Source organism: Scophthalmus maximus, chromosome 17 (assembly GCF_022379125.1).
Source record: "Scophthalmus maximus strain ysfricsl-2021 chromosome 17, ASM2237912v1, whole genome shotgun sequence".
Lineage (NCBI taxonomy): Eukaryota > Metazoa > Chordata > Actinopteri > Pleuronectiformes > Scophthalmidae > Scophthalmus > Scophthalmus maximus.
In genome coordinates this window covers 8,967,774-8,986,004 of record NC_061531.1, presented here as the reverse complement: position 1 = coordinate 8,986,004, position 18,231 = coordinate 8,967,774, and the positions used below count along the sequence as shown (strand labels likewise).

General features: G+C 41.8%; 2 protein-coding genes across 2 annotated transcripts; one reads left to right on the top strand and one right to left on the bottom strand.

Moving 5' to 3' along the window:
- The first annotated feature begins 266 nt into the window (after positions 1-266).
- Positions 267-4,524, top strand: tufm (Tu translation elongation factor, mitochondrial). The gene is made up of 10 exons (XM_035616250.2): positions 267-372; positions 1,244-1,290; positions 1,379-1,517; positions 1,675-1,841; positions 1,961-2,230; positions 2,434-2,566; positions 2,850-2,954; positions 3,284-3,435; positions 3,597-3,716; positions 4,120-4,524. The coding sequence occupies exons 1-10, from the start codon at positions 336-338 to the stop codon at positions 4,288-4,290; spliced, it is 1,341 nt and encodes a 446-aa protein (XP_035472143.1). The 5' UTR covers positions 267-335; the 3' UTR covers positions 4,291-4,524.
- Positions 4,525-8,152: 3,628 nt separating this feature from the next.
- On the bottom strand, positions 8,153-14,196 carry kcnj12b (potassium inwardly rectifying channel subfamily J member 12b). The gene is made up of 3 exons (XM_035616509.2): positions 13,703-14,196; positions 9,924-11,284; positions 8,153-9,828 (listed from the first exon to the last, which is right to left on the bottom strand). Exons 2-3 carry the CDS (start codon positions 11,139-11,141, stop codon positions 9,808-9,810), a joined length of 1,239 nt encoding a protein of 412 aa, XP_035472402.1. The 5' UTR covers positions 11,142-11,284; positions 13,703-14,196; the 3' UTR covers positions 8,153-9,807.
- Between the last annotated feature and the right edge of the window lie 4,035 nt (positions 14,197-18,231).

Below are 18,231 nucleotides of genomic sequence, written 5' to 3'. Positions count from 1 at the left end.
TTTATATTTTATAACATGCAGTACATCAGTGATGATGAGAAAATATCAAAACCTTGACAAGTAATTGAAAACGCTAAACTATTTTTCCTTGGAATGTCAAATAGTTGGCGAAAATAATTTTTAGCTCAACCTGTTTTGATATGTTACATATCTTCTTTAATTATTTTTGATATTTGCTTATTAATAATACTATTATGATTGTTGTTGTAGTTTTAGTAGTAACAGTTCATACCTACCGGATGTACGTCTTCTTGTGTAACCCTTAGAGCAGGCTATGTACTGGCGGTGTATTATCTTGACCTTTCCAAGGCCTTTGGTTTGTCTCACCATCGAAGATGGCGGCGCTTCTGGGCTTGCGTGCGTGTTTCTCCGGTAAAACATTTTAATTCTTTGTCACCTTCTGGCTCTGTGAGCTCTTCTGTCAGTTTCTCGGTCGATAGCACGTGTTCGTGTTGTTGTGGGATAAGTTCGCTGCGCTTGTTTGCAAGAACACGAGCAAAAGAAAGAATGATGCAGTCTCTTCCCATAGCAGAGCAAGGTCACGTTACCAATGAGCGTTAGCTAAAGAGGCAACTAGCCACGGATGAGGTCTGACTGGTGGGCGATTATTTAGATAATATTCATATTCAAAGAGTCGAGTCTTCCCTTCAGGCTCAAGGATTTGTTGACTCCATGTTAGCTGCTTCAGAGCTGCTTTTAGCTGCTACAAAATATCTATCTATCTATCTATCTATATATATATATATATCTATCTATCTATCTATCTGTATATATATAATTATAACTTTAGTCCTTCATTGATGGACATTGATCAGCGCAGGTACAGAGCAGCTGTATTTCCCCATGCTAATATCACAGTTTGTAAACATTTAAATGACAGTGATATTTTTACCCTGTTGCTTTTTATTTTATTTGACAATTGCCTAAAGAGATATTACGTTGTAGCTAGTTATCTTTGTATCTATAATGTAATGTGTGTGTGTGTGTGTGTGTGTGTGTGTGTGTGTGTGTGTGTGTGTGTGAGAGAGAGACATCTCAAGGACTGTGGGACATGAATATGTTTTGCAATGAGACTGAAAAATTAAAATGATTATGTCATGGACCTAAAATAACTTCACACAGTTCCAATGCTTGTATTGGGACAAAAACAACAACAACGCACGATCAACTACACTGGATTGTCAAGCCAAATAATATTGTATTTAATTTATTAATATCTGATATTTTAATCCATTCTCCTCAGCCCTTCAGCTTTCTCAGCCAAGCCTCCTGCACAGCTCCTTCAGATTGGTGAGTGTGGACACAAACTGCAGTCTACAGACGGTTCAATGGTGATTCTCTGACAGTCTAATTCCTGGCTTTTGTCTTTGTCGCATAGTGTGCTGTGCCTCTGAGCCGGCGGACCTTTGCTGCAGAGGCGAAGAAGACGTACACCCGAGAAAAGCCCCATGTGAACATCGGAACTATTGGCCATGTTGATCACGGCAAGACCACCCTGACTGCAGCCATCACAAAAGGTAGAATCGACGATGAGCAGGCTTTTACTCACACACCGGCTCAGATGAATGTAACTGCAGCACTTTTAATGATTAAATTCAGTCCAGATTAGACAAGGGAAAGTGAAGACTCCTAAGTTTCTCAGTGTTGAGACATAATGTGACCTCCCTTCCTCAGTGCTTTCTGACGCTGGTGGGGCCAGCTACAAAAAGTACGAAGACATTGACAATGCTCCAGAGGAGAAGGCCAGAGGAATCACCATTAATGCCTCTCATGTAGAATACACCACAGCCAACAGACATTACGCTCACACCGACTGCCCTGGTCATGCTGACTACGTCAAGGTAATCTGCATTTTTCTTGCCAACTGCATCATGGCACCCGACCAAGAAAACGCATAACATGACGCCGCCTTGTATGGTCACTTGAATTAATCAGAATAAGGGCTGCTACCCTCTTTCAGAACATGATCACAGGCACTGCTCAGATGGATGGGTGCATCCTGGTGGTGGCAGCCACCGACGGCCAGATGCCTCAGACACGCGAGCACCTTCTGTTGGCCCGGCAGATTGGCGTCGAGCATGTGGTGGTTTTCATCAACAAGGCCGACGCCGTGGATGACAAGGAGATGCTGGAGCTTGTGGAACTTGAGATCCGCGAGCTGCTCACAGAGTTTGGCTACGACGGCGAGAACACACCCGTTGTGATAGGCTCTGCCCTCTGTGCCCTGGAGGTGAGGGGGGATGCTGGCAGTGATTTGTGAAACAAAGCAGCGAATACTGTGCTGAACTGATGATTGTATCTGTCGTTTTCACTAGAGGCTTACGGCTCTGTCAGTGGGGTTTGATCGATTAGCTGCAGTTGAAAAAATATGACTGATTGAGGTACATTTGAAGCAATGTGATTTGATTATTTTCTTTCTTTGCTCCACCTCAGAACAGAGTGCCTGACCTGGGAGTGAATGCAGTGATGAAACTGCTAGAGATTGTGGATGAATACGTTCCTTTGCCCAAGAGAGAGCTGGAGAAACCTTTCCTCCTGCCTATTGAAGGGGTTTATTCTATTCCAGGTAGGGGGGAAATTCTTACTTACATTGATCTTAAGGGTTAAACTTAATTAAAGAGGAATATTGGTGGTGTATGCTTCTTGAAATACATTTTTTTTGGTAAAAGTTTTCTGTGTATTGCGGTGTTTAAGGTTTACTGGCAAAATATTATGCCTGTAAAATGCTGTATCTCAATATTGCAGATACTTGACTCCTGAGTTGTGATGCACAGAGACAGTGGATGACTAGATCTAAAAAAAAAAGATTGTTTTCTCTGATCCTGAGCGTCATCTACCGTGTCTTTCAGGCAGGGGCACTGTGGTGTCGGGCACCATGGAGAGAGGAATCATCAAGAAAGGAGACGACTGCGAATTTTTGGGTCACAATCGCAGTTTAAAGTCTGTGGTCACAGGTGAGTGAAAGAAAAAAGCAATAAAGTCACAGAGAAGTTTACATAGTTTCATAGAATATGTGGGGAAGCGTCACAAATAAACGGAGGGATGGCAAATAAAAGGTAAACGATCAATTAAAAAGTAGAGAAACAGAATGTGGCCCAAAATGTATGTTACTAAACACATCTGCCGATTGAGTCATTAAAAAAAAGAGTAACACACTCGTCTGAGTATAACAGGGCCTTCAGACTGTGCTACATCATTACGAGAACAAGTCAGGATGCCCAAAAATGTTTAACTGTATGAGCATCAGTGAGTTTGACCTTGCCACCTCTCCTCCACGGCTCAGGTATCGAAATGTTCCACAAGTCCCTGGATCGGGCAGAGGCGGGAGATAACCTGGGTGCTCTGGTCCGAGGCCTGAAGAGAGAGGATGTAAGGAGGGGGATGGTGATGTGTAAACCGGGATCCATCATGCCTCACCAGAAAGTCAAGGCTCAGGTCTGAGAGCACAACAATGTTATCGATTAACTTGCGGGATCTCTGAACAATCAGTGACTCTATTTTTTGATTCATTCTGTTTCATAATGAAACACAAAACTGAATGTATCCAGTAACAGAGACATTTATGTGTGTACATATGTCTGCCTCCTTTGTTACAGGTGTATGTTCTGAGTAAGGAGGAGGGAGGCAGACACAAACCGTTCGTCAACAACTTCATGCCCGTCATGTTCTCTCTCACCTGGGACATGACCTGTCGAGTCACTCTACCTGCTGATAAGGTGTGTGTGTGTGTCAGTATATGGATATTTGTCAGTTAATGTGCAGAAAGTGCAAGTATTAGGCTGTGTTGTACTTTTTGTAGCTACATGAGTGTGATGGTCTCTAATGAGTCATTGTCTTTATTAACTTAGAGATCAAAGAAAATACTCTGACATTTATGGTCATTGTACAATCAGTGTGTTTTCATGTGCTGTTTCAGTGCTGAATTTTGATATGTGAAAGTTGTGGTTGTACAGTGGTTTACATTATATTTTTCTGATAATCCAATATATATTAGTGCGTCTCTGGCGTTGGCATACCACAGTTTCCCCATTGTAAACTGGTGCCGTTTTAAGCATCTTATGTTTGTTAATAATTGTGAAGAGTAGTAATCAATCTTCTGGGTTTCTTGTCCTATTTCAGGAAATGGTGATGCCAGGAGAGGACACATCGTTGGCTCTGACTCTCCGCCAACCAATGATTCTGGAGAAAGGCCAGAGATTCACACTGAGAGACGGAAACAGAACAATCGGCACCGGCCTGGTCACAGACACCCTGACTTTTACCGACGCAGACAACTGCAACTGGGGCTGAAGGGAAACTTCACAAAGAGGGAGGGAGAGCTGGGGAGATTGTGGGATGGGGGGATGGCAAATGAGTGAATTCTAGAAATAAACAAATACATGAACACATGCATAGATAGGACTCGAAAGAATGCATGACTCTGTTGTTCAGTTCCACCCAACCAAAATACCTGTTAAGCACTATGTGACCAGACTGTCATAAATCAAATGTCATTTGTGTAATAAAATGTATTTAATAATAAAATGCCTTGTTGGGGGTTTTGTAGATATTTATCTGAACAACGCACACACACAAAAAAACATTTACAAGAAAATCAAAACAGTTTTGCCGTTACATTCATGCAAAATCATGCATGTCACCTGTATTTGCCACACGAGGGCAGCAGAGAGAAGCTTTCAAGAGCCATCTCGGGCAAGTAGCTGTAGTTGTGATGGCAAACTAATTATTAAATAATGAAATAATCCATACTGCTTTTCAGTATGGTTTGGTACCTGAGAGATGATCGTAAAACTGATTCCTCCAAAAAACGTCATATGATATTCACATAGAACATGAAAACAAAATCTGTGTACCAAGGCCGGCCAAAGAGTCATTGATCGAGGTTTATTCGATAAAACACAAAATGTCTTTGATCCAAATGTGAAATCTGCACAACTGCAAGCTGGAAATCAATCCAGATGGGAAGTACAAAAAACAAACATTCAAAGTTTTATTTACAACAGCCATGTTTGTACATGTTACACTAATAAAGATGGGAATTTCACAGAGACACTTAATGCTTATATACTTATATACTACACAGATAAGAAACGGGTTAATATGGAGTTAATAGACCACAAGCTATAGAGTCAGTATTGCACATCATCCATGTTTTAACATCTTGTGTCCCCATCATAATGTTATTTTTATGTTATGTCATAATATGGGCAACCCCAGATACACCATCTGTCTGTGTCTTGTGAGTTAAAAATAGTTTTTTCTTTTTTTTACACCCAAACAGTCTGTCTTCTGCTCCTTACTTTTTTTGTTAAAGTTTGAAATGAGATATGAGAAGAAGAGATAAGCTGACAATAAAGCAGGACCCGTCTGTCAGATGGCAAACAGCATCAGCCTGAGAGAGACATAATCCTCAAGTGAAGAGATGACATTGACGATTGGGATGTTGCTGAACGGGTTTTGGATCATTCCTAACAGTTTTTGACTGTGGAGTTTAACAGGATCATGTCAGTGTGTTAAGTCAGGCTGACAGGAAGTCCTCCAGTTGCCCTGTGTTTGCTGCAAGTATCTGCGTCCGTGCCTTCTGTAATCCAATCAGCCTGTTGCTGTAATCAAATACTGTCCGTCTGCGTGAGTCAGGATGGGAGCAGCTAGTACTACTGAGTGACGAGCTCAGCTGGAGGATGAGGGTCTCCACAGGCAAAATAACTTAAAGGGATAGAAGGAACAGACAGTAGACACTTGTGTGTACTGGTGGCCAGTGGCACTGGCCTTAACCTGTCACTACACCATTACATGAGATTCAAACCAGCACCAATATCTTTAAACCTGTGAGCCATGTGTGCTGCATCATGTGGAGACAATCTGCTGGCAGTGGGGAGATATTCATGCCACCTCCTGATCAAGCTGCTCCGTTTACATGTTGTTCCTTTTGACGACATCCTCAGAGCATGTAGGCACAGCAGAGGAACATTACAACATGATTAGTTTGACTGCCTGAATATCAGAAGAAAATTCAACATTTAATAATAAGGAATATAATGAAATAGTTCAACTATTATTAATAATATTACAACTCGCTAGATGCAGTTGAAATATAATGTTGTGTAAAATACTAAAATGAAACTTTTATTAAATGTTTATAGTCCAGTTCACATGAGAAATATGAATAACTGAAAAATACATTATTTAGACTACACTACACCGTAGTGTTGAGCGTTTGTATACTGCTTGTAAATATGAAATAAGTGGGTTAAAGTAAACTGCAAACAGATACGACATTTGTCTGTTTGTACATTTTTTGTCCTTTTCCCGTAATTGTCACAAAGTAATGAACAATTCACACGGTCTTCATTGCACAGATTCACTTGGGGCGGTCAGACATGGGTTTCAATTACAGTCTCATCCACCCAGATTCCAAAAAACAGTTTCCTTTCTGTTATTCCTCGTCAGGGCGGGTTTTTTCCTAACAGCGATCTTCCATTCACAAGTTCATTCCTCTAACCTTTAAGCTGTCCACACCCCTCAAAAGAATAATATGAGACTGCCTCAGCTATCTGATTTTGTCTGTGAATGGAAATAGAAACTGCAATGTAATATCATGAAGATTCTTAGATTGGGGGGTTTTACATGCTCTGGCCTGTCCCCGGGCCCAAGGAGGGCAAGATTAAGACATTAGACGCCTCGTCTAAACGGGTGGTTACATTCCCATAAGGAACACATCTTCCATAATTTCCCACATTTTCAAAGTTCATCCATGACAATAATTAACCACATTAGAGATTGCAGATCATATTAAGCCACAGATAGATGGATGGATGGATGGATGGATGGATGGATGGATAGATAGTCGGTACCTGAAAAGTTGAAACTTTGGAGGTGCAACATTTTCACTCATCAACAGCAGAAATTTGCTCTAACGTGACACAACTGATAATTTGTGATTGTTCATAGAAAACCCTGCAAGAATACGATCTACAGGTCTAAAATGTCTGTAGTTATGGCTTGAGGTAAAACCAGTGCAGCTGTTGCGTCATGTTACTTTTCCTCCAGCCTCCTCCTTCTAGCAGCTGAGGGAAACCAGCAAAGAATAGAGCTGCTGCAATTAGGGCCGAATTTTCCTTTCAACAACCCACTCTGCATGTTGGTAGACTGACCCTCCTCGGCTTCATCCTCCAACACAGGAGAGTGGGTGAGAAGCATCCCAGTTTATTCTCGGTGCTCCTTCCATCAGATAGCACATACATCTCAGAGGACGCAGTGCTCTCAAAGTGAGAAATTATACTTTCATTTGGCACAGAGATGAATCCCTGCAATTAATTGCACCAACATCTACTCTCATGTCACTATGAGAGTAGAAATGTCACTATATGGTTGATTTGCTGTTGCCAGAATATTTCCCACTCTTTGGCATTTTAGCTAACAGGTCATAAGTTACATGGTAATTGAATTGAAGTAGATCTTACAGTAATAGCATTATGATCGGATAGACATGGCATATAGATGATAGAACATAATGATTCAGTATTTCCCCTTAAGTAGAATGGTGATTATACATTTGAGAGTTGAAGAGAGTGAAAACAACCTTTGACACTAATGGTAATATCACAGTCAATCTCTGTCATTTATTTTGGTTATTGATTACTGTATGTGTTAAACTTTCTCTGTTTTTTTAGCAACAAAACACCGTGGTCTGATATAAATTAAATTTAGTATCATGTTGCACAAGCTGTTGGCCCACACAGATTTCTAACAATATTTACCAAATCTATTCCTAGTTCTGAGTTTAGTTTCTGTGGTTCAGTGTGTGTGTGTGTGTGTGTGTGATCGAGCGCATGTGATATCTTTTTCCAGTCTTCAAGGTTACAGGACAGGGAAATCACGTGGGACTGCAGAGTCTTGTGTGTACATTTGCAAAGACGTGCCTTTATGATTGCATAAGAGTGAAAGAATACACCTCTGACCCCAACCAGATACCGTCCCACCAAATTACAGCCATAAATTACAGTCCACTTCTCTCTGTTTACCAAACGGCTCCTTCTTTGCCTCCCCGCCGCACTTAGTTATAACTCTATAACAAATGCATTCAGCAGATTCTTACTATGAATTATCACTGTACTTTGTGTCTCACTGCCATGAAGGAAAAGGAAAACTGTTGGCTTTTGTGAAATGTATTTTATTGTGGTAACCAACAGTAGATTCTCTTTTACTTGTCTGTCAATTCATGAGTTGTTGTCTCACACAACAAACTAAAAGGTAAAGGTCAGGTGCAACTGAAGCAGTTTTCAGACATGAAAATTCTGAAAAATTGGGTCTCTGTTGGCCGTTTACATGATGAACACGGCAGGAGTTTGTCAGAGTTACATGTGTTCACAACCGCAGGAAAAATTTGCGAAACATTCAGGCAAGGGGTGACGTCTGGGTAGAGCGCCCACTCGCTCGCTGCGAATCATCTGGAGATCTTCCTGCTGTATTCTCACATTTGTCAGAAATTTTTACTGGGGGGCTGGCAGGAGAAGTTCCGGAGCAACATTTGCAGACGTTTACGTTCCCACAGACAGCCCCTCCGCAAAGTTCAGAAGAAATGTCCGGACTTCGGTGCATGTGTGAAAGCTGCTTTCAAGATTGCTTCAAATGCATTGGAAGACAGCAAGAAGAGGTCAACGTCATTCCGTTCAGCAGATGTTATTTCAGTCCCAACAACAACAACAACAACAACAAAAATTATATATAAATATTTACAATAAAGACCTGAAAAATGTACAAATTAGAGTTCTTCATGCAGAAAGTCCTTGGCCCTGTTCTTGGTGCATACAGCAGTGGAACGTCGCTTGTTTTCTGGAACACGCCCGAGTCAGCAGAATATAAATGTGCTGGAACCTGCTGAAATTGCAGTCCCGCGTGAAAATGAACCCACGTGGAGCTATTAGTTCGAAGATGCGGTGAGTGGAGGGAAAACCAATTCATCTCACCTGGGATGAGTGAAACAGTGGCACACAGACTGACCTAATAACCTAATTACTTGTCCTATTGATAAATTCTATGAGGACATTTTCATTACACTATACTGCACCTAAATCTGGGTTGGAGCTTGTTCAAAGTTCCTGATATTGTCAAGAATCATTAATACGTTGTCAACTATCAATAACTTGAAGAGATAGGATTTAGAGTATATTCTCAGTATGTATTTGGTGTTGTGTGTCAGGGCTTCCCTGTTTGATTCTCTGGATTTGGCCTTCTAACTCAATATAGAGCATAGATGTGACTCGATAGTACTTCACTTTGCATCCCACGGGTCATGCATGTGACAGGGTTTCATTGCAGATGACTTTAATTAGACTCTATTGCCTGTTGGGAACCTTCTGGCTGTTGGTTTTATGTCCTGAGGTCACACACACACACACACACACACACACACACACACACACAAACACACACATAGAGGTGTGTGCGTAACTGTGAAGTGTGTTATTTTTCTTTGGTTATTTTTGATTTTATATTTTTAGAGTCACACTTACTGCACAACATTTCAAAGGAGAAAACATCTGAGAAGAAGTGCAATTGATACAAAACTATGCTATTGTCATGCACTTTATTCCTTGGATTTGCAATTTGAAACGTGGCAGTTTTTTGTATCCATTTGATGCAGCTCAATAACCATCGCAGGGATGCAAAAAATCCCATCTCATCCAATGTTGAGTTTTAGTCTCGCTTGTCTGATGGAGTTGATGGTTCTGCTGGTCCTCCACCTGCTGCGGTAATGTTTTCAGTGGTGTCCTCATGTCAGCAGAATGACAGTCAAAGGGCTCTTCACAAGACAACTGCATTGCCCTGCATTCAAAAACAAGCAAAACAGCCTTGGGTTAAATCTCTGATTCTCTACTGGAAGACATTTGCTCACCTCTAGAAGTGGTCAGTTTATTCACCAGCTCTGATGAGTACTTCATCACTCCCTCTTTCTCTACATCTTCCTCGTCCTCCTCATCTCTGCTGATGAAGGCCAGTTCATTCTCATAGCAGAAGGAGTTGGCACTGGATTTTGGGAATTTTCTCTCCTCCATTTCCTTTGCACTGCATCTAGGGGTGGATGGTACTTCAAATGTTTTGTGAAAGTAGTCATAATCTATCCTGTACTGGTTCTTCTCTTCAAAGATGACAGGCTCAAAGCGGTGACCCCACAAAATCTCAGAGGACAGGTAAGAGCTGCGTGCCTGTGTCGTCATGGCTGTGGCCTCCACCATCCCTTCAAGAATAATTACTATCTCAAAGTCAGATGTTTCCAGATCTTGCTTACTAATGCCAAACAGTGGACTTTCTTCATCAATCTCATGTATGACAGTGAGCGGTGCGACCAGGAAAAGGCGGTCTGTGCCTTTGTCATAGCCCACGTTCATGTCAATCTGGTCCAGGGGGATGTACTCTCCTTCCTCGGTGTAACGGGGCTTGACGAGCTGGGCACGCACATGGGCTTCCACAATGTGGCTCTTCCTTAGATTAGCAACCCGAAACATGAGGCACATCTTCCCATCCCGCAGAGCGATGACTGCGTTGTGGCTGAACAGTAGAGTCTGGGCACGCTTTTTGGGCCTCGCCATCTTCGCCATGATAGCGCCAATCATAAAGGCATCAATGATGCAGCCCAAGATGGACTGAAAGACCACCATGAAGACAGCAGCTGGGCATTCCTCTGTCACACAGCGAGCACCGTACCCGATGGTCGTCTGAGTCTCAATCGAGAACAGGAAAGCTGCAACAAAGGTGTTTACCTGCATGACACAAGGAACAAAACTGTCGTCCCCTTTGTGATGGTCCATGTCACCGTGCAGGAGGCCAATGACCCAGAATGCCAAGCCAAATGTCAACCAGGACACCACAAACGCCAGGCTGAACAGCAGGAACATGTATCGCCAGCGGACGTCCACGCAGGTTGTGAAAATGTCCGACATGTACCGCTGTGACTTTTCATCCATGTTTGAGAAATGGATGTTGCACTGACCAGTCTTGGTGACAAACCGCCCATGGTATTTGCGTCTCGTGTGGATCTTGCAATTGCCAAAGCTGCCCACGGCAGGCATGGTACTTAGTCTCAGGCCTTCTTCTTCACAAGACACGAAGCTGTGGTGGTGGGCCCTTCCCACACTCATGCCTCAGTGGAACACAGCCACGTGGCTTCAGACTGTCAGCCCGGCTCATACAAATCTGACCACGCTCACGGAAAAGGCACTGCTCCGTCCAACACAGACTCAGTGTCAACTGGAATTGAGAGGTGAGGCACAGCCGTAGTTTGCTGCAAAGAAAGCACAGGTGAAATATTAATATACAATGAGTGAATGGGCATTGAAAGGAAAAATGGATACATATATTTACTCTTTTTTTTTTAAGCTAATGATACTGTAACCCCAGGATGATTATCATCCCATGTCTGATATATCATTCATTCATTCAAAAAAATTTTGAAAGCAGCTTCTTGCAGCTGTGGAAAACAACAGTATTTTTGAAAGGTTCTTGTTTGGTTTTCGCCCAAATCACAGTACAGAGTTCTCCAAGTCACGCATGACCTTTTACGGAATGCTGACAAAGTCACGTGCTCAATTGGTAGACTGCTCGATTTGGCATTGATCACGGGCACTCAAAAATCCGATTCATCATCATCTTGTTCAATAAGATGTTCTGTGTCTCTATTTACGACTTTGTGTCGTCCTTTTCGCAGGTTGAGTATGGTGTGCCTCAAGAGTCAATTTTAGGTCAAATTTAGTTCTAATCATTTTTTTTTTATCACTGAGCCAAAGCATGTTGTATTTGTATGACTTAATCATTTTTAAATGTTCATTTTGTAATGACTCTTTTGTTTACTTTCTTTCTAATACCACACTACATTGCATTTCATATGTATCATAGCATATTTTTTATTTTCTTACTTCCTTTTTCTAACCTCCATTTCTCCCCTGCTCTACTGGAAATACTCTGGTATATAAGTTACATTTTTTTCTCTGATCAACAAGGTACAGAAATAGCCAGCTAATCCAATACTCTGCCATTTTATGTGACGGATCTTCTGTTTCCTCCAGCTGGTACAACTATTAGAGTCAGTGATAAGGCTGTGTGATTCCCCTGTGATACTCAATTGGATAATGATATGGGCAGAAAAAAGAGGGGGCATCGAATCGGAATGGAAGAAAACAACCTCAGACACAAATGGTTTGACGGTAAGAATCAATGGGTTCACTTCAGGCACATTAATGGAAATAATATTTTTTGAAAAATTATTGATTGGTAAATACTCATATTTTAGTTTCTATAACAGCATTTCAAGCCGTATTGATAGTGCAAGCAGCAGCCATATAACAAATTATAGCAAGAAGACCTATGATATAAAATGTTCAATTTGGTCCTGTTGACATTTGTGAATGATGCAAGTACGATAAAGTGGCATTTCTATGTTTATATCAAATACAGTCTTCACCTAATCTTCAGCTTGAGGGATCACAAAAGTTATTACAGTTTGTTCTTACGGGAGCAAAATTGTCTGAACTGAATTCGATGACCATTGATGAATAGTTGTCAAGATGTTTTATTTGAAAACACAAATGTCAACCTCATGGTGACAATGGAGGAAAAGTCAGGGGATCGCCAAAATTGTCTAGGGACTGTGAACATATCTGTCAAAACTTTTCATGGAACTTGAGCTACTTGATCTAATAAAAATAATCCTTCTGTGGGAACCATGAATGTCAAAATTGAACCCCAATCCATTTTTGTAGCTGTTGAGATATGTCAGTCATTCTCATAATGATTTGCCAACTTTAGCTTCATTCAGTTTGTTTCTTTCTGCACTTCCATCTTATGTTAACTAATCATTTGGTGATATATCATAGGTTATAAAAGAAGTCGAGGTTCAAGTGTTTTCGCTCTGAAGGGAACTTCACTCGAGTCGTTAAATAAACGCTCCCACACCATCACACTGCAGACTCAAGGGAAGCACTACGAACACATCTCTGCACGTCAGCACAGGGTGACATGTTTCTCTTTTAGGACATCCAGGAACACTGTATAATCACAACATCGGACTGAGGTGAAGCTCCTCAACACGAGTGTTTTTGTTGTTTTTCTTCAAGAAGCAAGAAGCAGTGAAACACTAGACAGTGTACAACAGTGCCGTTAGAGCTGTTGGATGCCATCTTTTATAAAAACCCTCCAAATGGGGTCAGAAGGGCTGCCGTGCAGGTGTCCCACCATGGATACTCTATAGCTATGAATAGAATGACATCTATACCCTACATACACAGCAGGTAATCAAATAGGATGCTGGATGTGTACAGACTGTAGGATGACAATCACTGGTAACAGATTTTTTTCAGTTTTATTTACACAGCAGTTGTTGTTTTTCATTTCTCTAGTTGCTAGGAGGCAGGATGTTAAGTGTCCAAGAGATATTAATATCTAATATTCTTTGCGTCGACTCCTCAGTTCTCCCAGGAGCCGCGCTCTGCCTGCTGGGCTGTGATCTGAGCGCCAGAGCTGAAACTAGTCTGCTTCTCTTACTGCTGTCTAACACTGGTCTCATTGAAAATATATTTGAAGTGAACAATGATAAACTGTCCCTCATTCTAAGGAAGCTGTTGACTACAGTAATGCATTTAAAGGGCTTCCTCTGTAAACAGTAAAGTATTTAAAGGCTTCCTCTCCAAAATGACGAGCAGCTTACCTTGTGTGCAAGTGTTTCTGACAAATGTGGATTTCCAGCTTTCCTTTTCAGTCGTCTAGCCAAACTGCTGCATGGTTCTCCTCGGGCGTGCTTCAGTTCTGTTATGGGTAGAACCACTCTATCCTCCTCAGGCACAAAAGTGGATGTACCTTCATGTCTACGTCTCGTAGTTTCAGCACATCTCTCTCTCCACTCAGTGAGGAGAGCATTACAATCACTCCTGTTGTCAAGTCCTTCAAATTTGCTGCTCGATTGATGTCCAGTTGGTGAGAAACTGACCAGAAATTAGAAAAAATGACTGCAATGAAGCACCAAAATGGCCTGTAGGCTCCGATCCAATCAACAAATCAGCTCCTCACAACTCATTATAGAGTCACGGGCAGTGGACGGTCTCTCTCCTTCCGTGTCTCACACTTTCTTTGCATATCGGCTATCTGATCTTGTTCTGCTGCAGATCCCACTCTGTATCCCACATCAAGTGAACTATTGCTCACTGCTCAGCTCTCCTCCTCCCCCTCCCTTTCACCACAGTGTCACTGTAGATACTTGGCATTTGGAGACTACGTGCTCTTCCTCAACCAAATGTTGCACCAGTGCTGGTCAGCAATGCTCTGAGTCGACAGAACCGGCTGGTTTATTCAGGACGGATGTGATGTGTGCTGGACAGAGCTGAAGTGGCCAGAATATAAAGACATAAGTTTAACCTATTGGGTTCAGTTATGTTTTTAATCTGAAATAGACAACTCCTGGATGCGCAGACCAATGTTTGTAATTGAAACTTTAAATTCACTTTATTTCAGAAAAGCCAGAACAATAGACATTGTTCCAATTCATCCTTTCATTCTGTGTCATGTTTTTATCTTCTAACTAAAAAACTGAACAGATCAGAGAGTGGGTGGTGTGCTTGCCATTTTGACTCATTCAGAACGCAAACCATCTTTTGTTGAACACGCCAGATGATAAAAAAGCCCATGCAGGCCCTTTCAAGAAGAGCATCACTCATTTCTCATCTCATGTGTGTGTACACGCCTGGATAAAGGAGGCAATCTGTTCATTTCTTGTGTATCGCAGTTTCAATGAGAGTCTAGAGCAATGCTAACATCCCCCTGAGATTATATTCATGCACACGATTGCTTTGGGGATGTCATTAGTGCTGCAGGTGTTTGGTTACAAGCCACATTTTGTGCCAGCCCATGTAGGTATTTAGCAGAACAAGTGAATAATGTTGACCGCTGGTGGCATTAGATGAAAAGTCGGGGGCTCACCAAAGTCGGTAGGATTCAATAATCTGGACACTAAGAATATCTGTACTAAATCTCATGGCAGTTCATACGGCAGTTGTTGAGATATTTGATTAAAAAACAAAAAAATGCTCTGCTCAGGAGTTAGTAATTCTTCCCTGAGTTTCACGAGACAGCGCTGATGAATATTTCTAGTACTGTCCCGACCCAGATTCACTGGAGGCCGACCGAGTAAATACATGATTGAGTGTGACACTGCAATACGACGGCGTCCTCGGAAGCAAAGCTTCTGATTACAATAGAAATGATATTTGACCTTTGTGAGTAAGTGCCGTGGATATGCATAGCATATGGGATAGGAAAATGTTTATGAGACATACCTGTGTATTGAGAATCTATCTGAGGTCAAATTGAGCATGACGTGACACTGCAGATCATGTTTGTGCAAATGGTTCCATTTGTTGGGAATGACCTTTCATTGTTGTTTTCATTGCATGAGTGAATCACACTGTTTATAAGATCGAGAAAATATTAATTGAATTAGCTTAAAATGTATTGAATATAACATTTGGTGGAAAGCACATTTCCAACCTTGAAATTCAAAGTTATTTGTTTGTGTTTTTTCTGGCTTTGCATCCACACTATGTTACTGTTACTGTTACTGTTACTGTTTCTGTTACTGTGATGTCAGGTCTGTAAATGTGTTTTGGGTCCAGTTAGGGAATGGAGGTCCAGGTGGGGACGTGAAGTGTGCTATGGGGACAGAGAGAGCCCAGAGCCCGACCAATACCTTGCACCCTGCGAGTTATTTAAAGGTCGTCTCACTGTGGCAGGGCAAAGTGGTCCAAGGCTCGACCACTCTCACTCGACCGGAGCTGCAGCATTTGATCACCTTTCAGATTGTCAGCACACACACACACACACACACACACCCCCCGATTCATTTCAAGTCTTACGTCATGTTGTGGTTGACGCTGTGGGGCACAGGGGACACCAGACGGGGCGGCCGAGGATATTTACTCAAAGCTCAGTCAGACGTGAGCGTAACTGGTTCTGGCAGGACACTCACGGTGACTCTCAGCAGCACTCCTGTTGCTCATGCTCACTGTGGTTCAGTATTCTAAGTCCACCCCCATTTATCTGCATCGTTTTTAAATTGCCTCTTGTTATGGGCTTGCACTTGGAGGTAAGACTCTAACGAAATAAAAAAGTCCATGAGTAAGTTTGAGGGAACATAGTCACAGAACAAGTTTTGGTTCATGAGAGGTTGGACGAGTGAGATGATGCCACGGTCATTCATCGTCTTTCTTGTGTCTTGTCTATTTTACATTGTGGTGCATTACCTCACATACTGAACTGCTGATGATGAAAATAGGAGTTTCTTTATTTAATGTTCACAAGGCGTCAGTGCTGATTCATCGTTATTACACTGACACTTCTGTGTTTCCGGGTAATAAATACCAGTGTGTAAATTTGACAGTAATTGTAAAGTGATTTAATGTCTATTATTTTATTTTGCTCTGATATTAACCTGCTGTTTGACCGATATTACTTGATTATTATGAGCAGATTAGCCACAGGCTTATTATCACATAATTAGTTATTGCTTATAGTTACATTGTCAATTCCAAGATATCCCCACCATACATACAATATCACAGTTTCACCTTGTTCGGTTTCGCCCCAGTGATTTTTTTTCTTCTTCAACTTCTGTGGATAACATTTGTTTAAAATAACAACAGAAAAAACATCTTCTGTTTTAGGAATAAAGCTAACATAGTTGCAAGGACCTCAAACAAAATGGTTGCAGGCCTGCGAAACACAGTGATCAAGGAAGAAGGAGAACAAACACAAAAGTTTAGAGATACAGTAGACTGTTGGCAGCCAACACCGATAAAATCAGCCTGTGAGTGGGGTAGAGAGGCGTCGCTCACCCACCCAACACAAATAAATACTGCACATGCACAAGACACAGGGGTTTTTTTAGGGAGCTGCTCCAAACGCCCTGCTCCAGTTCGGCAATATGCTCCAGAGCAGCCTAATTAACATCCTGTCTCATAATAAAAGTGAAGTGTCCTCACCTTGTGGGATAACACAGGGAGGCCATACAAAAGGGACTGGAGGTTTAATCCAGGTCCCCTAGTTGCAGAAGACAAATATGCACTCAATTTTTGGGGGGGGGGAATGAGATTTTACAGATTTTCATGCAAAAATTGGAGTGTATGGATATTTTCAAACACAAACAGTGTTGTAATCCCCCCGCCAAAAAAGTTTAACACTGTGGTCTGATCTTTGTCAAAAGATTTTCATCAATCCCATTGACTATGATAGAAAGAGAACGTTTTAATACGCAATCTCAATATAATATTTTGAAAGTTTTTAAACATGTGAGTCGTATCACCCGTTTTCTGTTGTTCCAATAAAATTATACAGGATGATTTCTTATGGCCTTTTAAGATGTCAAAATCAAAATAGAAATATTCACATCTTCACATCTGTTTTTGCACATGCTTTCATTGTTGCCAACACATTTTGCTTGCAGCTCATACAAGAGTTGACTGTGTCAAAGTGCTTCCCTGGATAGCAATCAGCCCTGTCGTCCTCATCCTCATCATCTTCATCGTTCTCCCAATGCCGAGGCCTGTGTTGCCTAATTGATGTTTGTGCCAAAATTGATATTCGCCTCAGGTGAACAACACAGCTCTCATCCGTCGTCATGGAAACGCTGACAAATTTGAGTTCAAGCAAACAAGTTGCATGTAGGTCACACGCCTCTGGACCTGGTTTTGTAACAGTGTGATCCAAATTATCGTGGTGAAGCTGGAAGCATACAAAAATCTGTGCAGCTCATGGCTGCTCACGGTGATTTGAAAAATAGAAAACACAGACCTGTGTCACACGTGATGGGGAAATTAATCAGAGCCCAGGTCCTGTCGGCTACAGAGCAAACTGTCTCAAGTGTATTGAAGCAGGCGGTGCTCGCCGATCAGAGCAGCTCCAGTGGTGGTTGCTGCATGTAATTGATCTTTGCATGACTAAATGGGCCACTTATTTTTACAGCCCGAGCAGGTGCACCTGTGTACTGGTGTTTTCACATCGTCCGACTGATCAGTCATGAGGACCGGGGCGCGTTAGTGGGGCAACTCGCCTCAGAGCAAACCCTGCAGGTGCACACACACACAAAGGAGCACAGAAACAGACTGGAATCACTCAGAGTAAATGTAACGTTATTATTAAAAATTCATTGAGAGTAAATTATCTAGAAACATTTATTAAAAACATGTATCC